General features: G+C 49.7%; 1 protein-coding gene across 1 annotated transcript; it reads right to left on the bottom strand.

Annotated features, from left to right (window-relative positions):
• Positions 1–689: 689 nt before the first annotated feature.
• ARHGAP36 (Rho GTPase activating protein 36) lies at positions 690–8949 on the bottom strand. Its single transcript, XM_027054292.2, has 11 exons — positions 8606–8949; positions 7330–7395; positions 6588–6823; positions 6150–6342; positions 5881–5936; positions 5486–5636; positions 4886–5034; positions 4531–4707; positions 4204–4301; positions 3961–4067; positions 690–1949 (listed from the first exon to the last, which is right to left on the bottom strand). The coding sequence occupies exons 1-11, from the start codon at positions 8856–8858 to the stop codon at positions 1792–1794; spliced, it is 1644 nt and encodes a 547-aa protein (XP_026910093.1). The 5' UTR covers positions 8859–8949; the 3' UTR covers positions 690–1791.
• Between the last annotated feature and the right edge of the window lie 1463 nt (positions 8950–10412).

Here is a 10412-nt window from a genome sequence, read left to right as displayed (position 1 = left end):
CAGGCCCTCCTCTTAAGCTTCATTCTTTCCAGTTTCTCTTTCATCCCTTCTCAACCATTTATCCGATTTTAACCCTTTCATTCTCTTTATTCAACTAGAGCACTTCCCCTTTCTTCCATTTTACTCCACACCCTCCTCCCCTTTATCCCATGTCCCCTTCCCCTTTATTCCATGTCGCCCACCCTTCCCCTTTATGCTCCATCACTTCCTCCTCTTTATTCTCCATCACCTCTGCTTTTTATTCCCCATCACCCCCATTTTGTCCCCATCACCTCCATCCCTTTATCTCACATCACCCCCCCTTGTCCCACATCACCCTTCCCCTTCATACCCCATCATCTCCTCCTTATTCCCCATAACCCCTCCCCTTTTGTCCTTCTGACCTCCAACACTTTATTCCCAATCATCTGTCTTCTTTATTCCTTACCCCCTCTCCTTTATTCTGTGTCACCTCTCTCCTTTATTCCCCATCACCCCTCCCCTTTATTCTACACACCCCCTGCTTTAGTCCATTCCCCCACATCCCATTATTCCATGTCACCCCCTCTCCTTTATCCCTCTTCCCTATTTCTCTTTCCCCTTAAGCTCTAGTCAGAGCTTCCCAACTCACCAATCCAATTTTCAAATTAAACACACACACACACACACACACACACACACACACACACACACACAGTAAGCCATGAATATGCTGCTGTCACAACACAGATGTTTATTAATGATTAAATGCCAGAGAAGTTTTAACAATCACAAATCTTCGAGCTCTGCGGTTGTTACCCATTGTGTGATCAATTTCTATCCCTCAATACAATACATTCTTCATTCTATGGACCTTAGCAGTTGTTACCCCTCAATATCAGCTATAATTTTGGATGTCATACATAACTCATATCTGCGTGTTACCAGAGCATGTCCCGCAAATTTGTACCGTCCTGCAGAGAGGAGCTACAGAGACGATAGGTAAGAACGTTTGGAATCAGGTGACTTGAACTACTTGGAACTATGTGTCTCTACCTAACTAGCTGTTTTGCTGACAGCAGGGTGTGAACTCCAGCTGTCTGTAAAACAGATCTAGGTAATAAAATCAAATTTTTCCTCTAAGTTTTGACCCCAGAAGGCTAGTTAGGCTTACATTTGAGGTTTCCCTGTTAGCGTGACCTGAGCAAAACTGCACAGAATTTTGGGGGTGGCTATTTGATGAGCCATTGGTCTAAATAATTTGGGGCGGGCAAAAAATCCTGAGGTGGTGGAGTTGCTGCGGGGACACGGCTATGAGTTGGTGTGACATGGTTTAGCGTTAATTGTTTGTCAGCTGTCAATCCTGACATGACGTCCTAGCATGCCTCTTGAGGGCCTTTGCAATTGAGCTCTTGGGAGGAGGGAAGGAAAGTCAGGAAAAACATGCAATTCCCTTTTTTGGGGGGAGGGAAAGCACCTCGAGATTTGTGAGCTTCTCTGGGACAAGGTGTTTACCACAAATGTCACATCAATTAAAGGACAGGCTGTAGTGTGGGAAAGCCAGGATCAGGGGTAAAAGAGAAAGGCAAGGTAGCACCAGGGAGCCTGGGCATGACACAGAAACATCTCTGCTTGTACTAGCTGAAGAGACCAAACATCCCCAGAGAAGGGGCTGGCAGTGTGTTTGGAATTCTCAGCCTGACCCGAGCATCAGGTGGAAATCCTTCTTACCCTCAGATCTTTACCCTCAACGTTTCTTCAATGTTTCCTGTGACATCCCAGGTCTACCCCCACCCTTTTCCCCTGTCCGGCACCTTATAGAAGGAAAAACATCTAAGGAAAGAAGTAGCCGATGCCAGTTTTGGCCTCCTTCTCCCGGGGCACACGGAGCAATGGGCGGTCTTGCTCCGGAATGGGGGGGTTACCCGCTCCTTCCTCATCGTCATGGGAACGGGCAGTGCCGGGAGGCACAGCTGGCTCCTCAGAGGAACCTGGAAAATAGTAACAGTGTTAACTCCTTAATGTTTCCAGACTTCATACTCTGCACAGCACGCAAGGGACTAAGACCTAATTTTGCACTTCAAATACAATACGAAGCAAGAAGTTAGAGTAGGAAAGATTATCCCTATTTGACATGTTAAGAAAACTGCAGCCTAACAGTGGAACACATATCTCTAAATCTAGGCCCCCTGTAGAAGGTGGTGGGGGTAGGGCTGGGTTAGAGAACAGGAAGAGTGAGACAGATAACCCGTGCTTACAGCAAATGGACAATACCACCGGGCAGGCGGGGAAGAGGGCGGCCCCCTAACAACCACCACCACCCTACAACCAGCCTGACTAATTTTACTAAGCAAATGAGTAACAAAGCTGGAGCCGGAAGGTTACAGCACTTCGTGAAGGGGAGAAAGCAGGTGTCAGTCATCAATGACTCTGGGGAGGATTTGTGGTCCATGACTTGGCCAGGCTGAGACTTGTTTTTAAGGAGGGTGGTATCTACAAGAAATGTAACATCTGCATCTTCTTTGTGGGACTTTATTGCCTTTGGACTCCAAACTTCTCTAGAGTCAAGATCATTAGGCATTGGGACAGCCTCCACATTCATGATTTCATCAAGACTGACAGTAAGGTCTGGCTGAGGGTCTGGAATTGTGTTGAGAATGGAGACATCTTCAGGCTCTGGAACCAAATTGGTAACTTCATCCTCTTCAAAAGTGTTGGCTCGGTCTTTCTGAGAACTGGGAATCTCATTGTGAATTTCAGCATCCCCAGGCTCTGGAACCACATTAAATACTGAGTCTTTTTCAAGACGGGGGTTTTCTTTAGAGTCTCGGATTCCACTGACATCAGAGGCTTCTTCGTGTCTTGGGATTTCTTCAGTAACTGAAGATTCTTCCTGGTCTTGAATGTCATCAAAATCAGAGACATCTCCAGGGCTCGTTACCACGTGGAGAGCTGGGACCTCTTCAGGGTTGGAGCCTTCCTCGGAGCCTGCAATTCCACTGAATTCTGGAGTTTCTTCCTGATCTGGAATTTCTTCAGTATCTGAGGTTTCTTCATCATTTGGGACTCCATCAAGAGCTGGTACCTCTTCAAGATTGGGATCTTCTTCAGGGTCTGAGAGTCCATTAACCTCTGGGGATTCTTCATGATTTAGGATTTCATGACCCCCAGGGGCTTCCTCAGGGCTTGGCAACATATGAAGAGCTGGGACTTCTTCAAAATCAAGGTCTTCATCAGAACTTGAAATCCCATTGACCTCTGGGGCATCTTCGTGGCCTGGAATTGCTTCAGCATTTGAGGATACATCATTTGGGATTTCATCAAGAGCCGGAACCTCTTCAAGATTGGGATCTTCTTCAGAATCTGGGTTTTCATCATGTTCTGAAGCATCTGCATGGTCTGAGATTTCATCGGTATCTGAGGCTTCTTCATTGTTCAGGATTACATCGAGATAGGGAATTCCTGCAAGGTCAAGATTTTGGTTGTCTTCAAAATCTGGCCCTTCTTCAAGGTCCTGGTTTGGGTTTTCTCCAGGATTTGGGATTTCTTGCACATCTGGGGGTCCTTCAGGGTCTGGGACCATATCAAAATATGGTATTTCTTCAAAGTCTGGGATTTCAATGAGTTCGGGAATTTCATCATCAGGGTCTAGAATATCTTCAAGGGGAGGAAGATCATCAAAATTCAGGGTATCATCATCATCATCATCATCGTTGTCGTCGTTGTCATCATCTTCTTCTTCATCAAGCTCTGGTATGCCTTCAAGATGTGGGCCTTGAATCTCAAGATCATTTGGGATCTCAAGACCTTGAATTTCCCCAAAGACTACTCCTTGATGGACATACTCAAATACTAGCTCTTCATGGCCTGACACATCTTCCTCAGAGGACTCATCTTCCTCAAGGGGCTCATCTTCAGCAAGGACCTGGCCTTCAGGAAGGGCCTGACTTTCACCAAGGGACTGACCTTCAGCAAGGGCCTGACCTCCAGCAGGGAACTGACCTTCATCAAAGGGCTTGCTCTGAGCAAGGACAGCAGCCCGGGCTTCAGCAGAAGTTTCCACTGGATCAGAAAGTAAAGCATCCTCTTCCATCTTTATTCGTGCACTCCTGGGTGGAAATGAATTTGAAAAAGCAAGTCAGTTTTCATACTTGGTTTGCCTAACATGACGGTGGTCTTGGATTGAAAGCCCCCATAGGAGATTCTGCTTCAGGCTAAGCTTAAACAAACCAAGAAAACACTCACTGTATCTTCCTCAAATTCCTGCGTCTGATAAAATCCAGGGCTTCAGGACTGGATTTCCACACACGCTTAGCAACCTGCTTCTGAATATGGGGAGGCACCTGAGGGTAAAATGAGCAATGTTAGCCTTTATTACACATTTTAAAATTTATACTCCTCTCTATCAGGTACCCAGGACTGAAGATACCATGACCACTGAATGCAGGAGGAATTTCTGGAAGATTTAGTGGCTGCCTGCTTTGGCTACTGTCAGGGATGCATGTATGACCCTCACTTGCCTTGTGAATAGGAGAAAGCTATGAAGGAAGTTTGTCCAAAAGCTCCCTTTACCTGGAAGAGGATATCCCAGTTATCAATCATGGCACGGACCACATTGACAGAAGCAACATAGTGGTCAATCCCCAGTCTTGTTTTCCTGGACTCCCTCTTGGCAAATCTCCCCTTCTTCAGGAGAGCAGATCCAAACACCAGAGCCAAGTTGGTGGAAGTCATACGGTTGCCTGAAACCTACAACAAGGAAAGCAGAAAGTGATCGACTCTGAGGCAGTAATGGAAATGACACAAATATGAATGTCTCCTTTTGTTCTTGTTGCCTTCTCCTACCGTCTGTCTCTGTGTCTCTCTCATACACTCCCACACATGTCCCCTACTACAGCTCTCATTACCATTCTCCACAGGTTTTTACCAACTGTCCGTCAATGCCAATGGAGTCCTCGCAGTTCTCAGTGATCTTATGCAGGGCCTTCAGCAGACGCTCCAAGGTATCACTGTGGCAGGGTGGCATCAGATAAACCAGCAACTGCAGGGCAGAAAGCTGATCCTGTGGCTTTAGAGCTAGAAGAAGGAAAGCAGTGGATGGCTCAGGGGGCTAGCCTTGACAGCAGCCTGATACCAAAAGACATGTGATTATGCTTGAAAACTGAGGAAGAGCTATGGAGGAAGTACCCAGGCATCTTGTCTTTGCTCATTCCCAAAGCATTTGAGCTCAGGAGCCCTGAAAGCAAGAAGTGCTCCCATCAAAAGCAGATCCCTTCTACAGAACCTAGGTTCCTCTTTGCCCTGGGAGGACACACACAGCTTCAAGAAGCTCTAGAGAAATCTCCCAACAATAGACTGACAATGGACTATTAAGAGATCTAGGGAAAGCAATCTGGATAGGTGTTTTCATCTTCTGATGTTTACTCTGTTTTAGTTCCCTGGGGTCCTGCAGCCAGACCTCTGTCCCTACCGCCCCCCACCATACTATTTCCCCTCCTTGCCTGACAAGGGACAGCACAAGACTCACTTGCTGTCAGGAGGAAGGACATGTACAGATCGTCTGGCAGCAGAGAGTCCTTCATGTCCCGAAAAAACTCCTTGAGGAGTGCAGCCACATCATGCACATTCTGATTGTCATCCAGCACTACATCCAGACCTTGATCAAATTCTTCACGGAGCTAGAAAAAAGGGAGAGAAGACATGGACCCTCTGCCCTGCCCATCACATGCTCCCTCCTGGCATTTCCTTCCATAAGTCTCAAGCTTCAGTGGAGGTGGCTGGCAATATGTCATGACTGAGGGGCTAGAAAGAAGACGTTGATCCCCCCCACCAGGCATGAAACTCCACTCAGATCTATGGGGAAGACACCCCCACCTGTTTTTCCTCACTCAAGGAACATAGGTGTAAACAGAGCCAGTTTACCTGACGCACTCTCTCTGCTGAGTATTCCAGGGTAAAAATTCCCACTGTGCTTAAGCCTGAAAGAAAAGACCAAGAGATGCTAAGTATCTCTGGTCCCCTTCCCCATGGCATTTCCCCTCTCCCCAACTGAATCCCAGCCCCAGCTGGTGGCAGGGGAATGTTCCCACCCTTCACCCTATGTCCTCTTTTCTCTACCCATTTCTAGAACACCATTCTTGCCCTTTAATTGCTTCCTACCTTGATTAAACCATCATTCTCAGCCCCCTTACCATGTTTCTCAATGAAGCTGCAGCAAGCCTCAACAACCTGGGGGATTTGTTTAGCAATCGGATTGAGGCTCATTTTCCTTTTGGATCCCAGAAGTCGCTGGCCAATCGGAAAGGAAATCTTGGAAAGTTGCAGGGTCTGCAGCAGCAGGGCCCCATCCTCCAGTTCAGCCAGGCTGTCCACGGACACTGCCCCCTGTGGAGAAACCCAAACTATCTTAAAGGGGGGGAGCAGGAGGGTCACTTTGGACCTTCCTGGGGATTGTGTCACATTCATAACAGGAGACCTTCTCTCCGTGGGAAGCCAATTACACCCCCCCCACACACACACACACATGTTCTCTTCAGCTCTCCCTCCCTCTGAGGTCACAGGCCTTGACCCTCCCGCCCTGCATCGATGGACACCTCAGGGACGGCCACTGCTTGGAGGGTTCAACTCACTCGACGCCCACGGCGAGTAAACTCCCGGGGCAAGGTGGGCTCATCCCGTCTGCGACTGAAAAAGCGCCTGATGCGGCCAAACATCCTTTGCACCACGTTTCCCCGACGACGTCCCGAGGCCTGACCAGTGGATTCTTCAATCTGCATCGCGGCTGTTAGTTCAAGATGCTTGCGGCGGGTAAGCTCATTCACCAGGACCTCTTCCAGGCGAATGCCAAACGTCTTGAGTGATACGACTGGGGAGCCAGGGAGAGAAAGAATGAGACACGTCAACACTCCGCAGCGCTTAAATCAGGAGGAAGTGCAGGGGCTGTAGCGCTCCTCTAAGCAACCGCCTGCAGCCAACCCCACCCCTCCAGACCCGCAGCGCCCCTCCCTGGGGAGGGAGCCAAAAAGACCCTGCAGTGGTTTGGCGGAAGCACTCAGTTCCACTACCCCGACGGGGCTCGGGATCCCTGCCTTAGGTCCTGCCAGGGGGGTGACAGCCTTGAAGCAATGAGGGCAGTTTCTTCTGGGCGACTGTCTGGGGTGGATCCACGGGGAAGGCTTAGGGAAATCTGCTGGGACCGCCCCGCGTCTGCAGCGAGTGCGCCATTTCCTGAAACATCCCCTATGGGGTTGGGGGGGGGGTTCAGTACCCCCAGAAGCAATGGGCACCGCCGAGTCTCCAGTAGCCAGGGACACAATGGCGGGGGGGGGGGGGTAAAGCCCCATTTATTTCCTAAGTATGAGAGCCCCTCACCCCTCTGCTGTCCTCTCAGAATCAGAAACCACTTCTCCAAGGTGTTTGGACGGTCAATAGGTAGAGCTATGGGAAGAGAAAAAGAAAAGACACGCACACTCACACAAATAGGATTTGATAAATGATGAAAACATCGCAATGTATTGATCTGCGGGGGAGGGGGCGGAGCAAACAGCTCCGACCTGCCCGCTGAAAGTGTTTTGCTTTCTCTCAGCCTCAGTTTCCCCGTTTGACAATGGGACCAAGCCCATCTACCACCCCTGAGACTCCAAGAATTTAACCGAATCAGAGGATCGGAGGCGCCTCGTGCGCAGCGCGCCCCGTGTCACGCACCAGCAGCAGCTCCACACAGGGCTTCAGACACACATTGCGGACTCTGGGGCGCCGCGACCATGCAACAGGCTAGGGGAGGGGCTCCGCCTGCGTCCCGGCGGCAAGTAGGGGTCGCCAAGTTCCTGTGGGCGCGCTCGCGCCCGGGCTGCCGTCGGCTCCCCGCACCGCAGCCCTGGCAGCGGCGACACGCGCCGTCCCCGCTCTCAGACCCCCGCAGCGGGGTCTCCTCGTCCCTCGCGTGGCGTCCCCAGGTTACGGCCGCCGCGCGCGCCCGGCGCGCCCCCCACCCCTCGCACTTTTCTCTGCCGCGGGGGCGCCCCTCGGCCCGTGCGCCCCTTCCCGCCTCCCCGGGGCCGCCCAGCCCCCTGCACGCTCGGGCCCCATCCAGGGCTTCGTCCCGCTCGCTCACCCGCAGCCGGCTGAGTGGGGGGGGGGGGGGGGCAGCGATCGCAGCGCACCTCCCGCCGACGCTCCCGCGCCCGCACCGCCCTCCTGCTCTGTGCCCGGATTGGCGCGTGTCTCTCTCGCTGTCTCGCTATCTCCCCGGACTCGCCGTCTCTCGAGCACGCCGTCTCTGTGCGTCCTGGTCCCTTCTCAAAGGGTCCCTCTGCACCTCCTCCTCGCTCTGACTCCTCGCACCGCACCTGGTGCGTCAGTCTTTTCACCTGCCCTCTGTCCACCTGTCTGTCCCTGCCTTCCGCCTGTCTGACCGCCCCCTCAAGCCCCCAGGCTTCGACCCAACTCAACTAATCTTGACCTCTTCCACAATTCAACCAAAACCCTTCAACTCCTGCTTCCTCGGTGGTCCAGGCTCCAGGGGAACCGAACGGGGCCGAGACCAGGCGGGAGCCCCTCCCACCCTCCTGGACCCCAGACTCGGCCCGTCCTGCCCGGGGGTCCGCTCGCTCGAAGGCGGGGACGCCACGCTCCGGGGCCGGCTCACCTCGGTCAGGTTTGAATTCAGAGAGGAAATGTCTGGCCACGAGTTCGTGGTAAGCAGTCTCTTGCAGCTTCAGACGCTCCAGCTCCGACAGACTGTGTATTGATATCATTTTCGTCCTGCGGTCCGGATTGTTTCCTGGGGCTCCTCCCAGGACGTTCACTAAAAAAAGGAAGGCGGACAACAACAGCAAAGGGGGCATGATTCTGGGGCACAGTGTCCTTACTGCCTTCAGAAAAGGAATGCAGCCACCCATTCTGGAATCGGATGATATCAAGGCTGCATCATCCAATTGTCACTGGACCTGGTGGAAGGAGCTATGGGGGGGAGGGTGGTAAAGGGGGAGGGAAAACTGGGAGGCGGCTTCACCCTCAAGCATAGCTGCCTCTGGTTGCTTATTTGAAGAAAAAAAAACCAACTTAAAAAAAAAATCATCCCTGAACCGGTAGTCCAGAAAAGAGAAAACCTAATTAGGCAGAAGAAGAAGAAAAAGGAGGAGGAGGAGGAGGAGGAGAAAAGAAAGAAAGACAGAAAGAAAAAGAAAGTAAGGAAAAAAGAAAGAAAAAAGAAGGAAAAAAGAGATTAAAAAGAAAACCAACCAACCTTATTCACAATTGTAAAATGTACATTGAGACAGGTATAAGGTAATATTTTCCCTCAATTAATTAGAACATTGATAGAGTTCATTTAATGGTGATACTCTGTGCTGTCCAGGCTGGATGAAATGGGCACATTCATTTAGGTTAGGAGCACTGAAAATGTGTACAACTCTTCCAGAAGGCAAACGGGGCACATAAGTATGGAGCCAAAAATCATCCCCAGGACCTTTGACCTAGTAATTCCCCTTCTAGGAATCTGTCCTAATGAAATCTACCTTCGGACAGGCAAAAACATATGTACATGAGCCATAACAGGAAAAAATTTAGGGGAAAAAAGCTAGCCCAGTAATGAGACTAGTTATATAAATTATGGAAGGACCACAGTCTGGAAAATTATGAAATCATTAAAGTGATATTTACAAAGAGCTTTTAAACAGCAAATACAAAATATAGGATTGTGTTAATTATGATTACAACCATGTGAAGGAAAATCTGCATAAAAATAAAAGACTGAAAGAAATGCACCCCAATATGAACAGCATCTTTATTAAGTGGTAGGATTTTGTTTGCCTTTGCTTTTTCTCTATTTACTAAAAATTGTGAGACTTGATTATATTATGTTTTTCATGAAAACACCATCAGTTTGTATCAAAAGAAACAAACATCGTTTCCTGGCCATTTCTAGTGAGTCTCCTCCCAACACAGAACTGGTGATCAGAGTGAAGTTTGTCTTAGTGTTCTGGCAAACCTGTTTTCCATGTCCCTTCTCCATGGCGCCCAGTATCCCATACTGCTGCTCCCAGGCTGCATAGGATCCCCCAGTGGGGATCTCTCTGGACCCCACACAGCATTCTTCCCCGCACATCCTGGCCTCATTTGTTCTTTCATTCATTCATTTATTTTAAAAAATCTGTATTAATTACTCACTTTGTGCCAGGCACTAAAGATTCAACTATGGGCAAATGAAACTACTCCTTTCATAAAAGATTTAACAGTGCAGTGAAGGAGATACACAGGTTGGTAACAATTTACAAAACCTTGTGAGAAGTCAATGGCCAAGATATAAACAAAGTACTGTGAGAGCAGAAAGGAGGAAACATCTAAGTCTGCCTGGAGATGGGGGGGGGGGCGTCCAGAAAGAGAACATCTTGTGCAAAGGCAAAGAGATGGGAGAGAGGTTGTCATATTCTTAAAGCTGTAGAAAGGGGATG

Source organism: Acinonyx jubatus, chromosome X (genome assembly GCF_027475565.1).
Source record: "Acinonyx jubatus isolate Ajub_Pintada_27869175 chromosome X, VMU_Ajub_asm_v1.0, whole genome shotgun sequence".
Lineage (NCBI taxonomy): Eukaryota > Metazoa > Chordata > Mammalia > Carnivora > Felidae > Acinonyx > Acinonyx jubatus.
The sequence above is the reverse complement of the archived record's forward strand: the minus strand, read 5'-3'. Positions and strand labels throughout refer to the sequence as shown.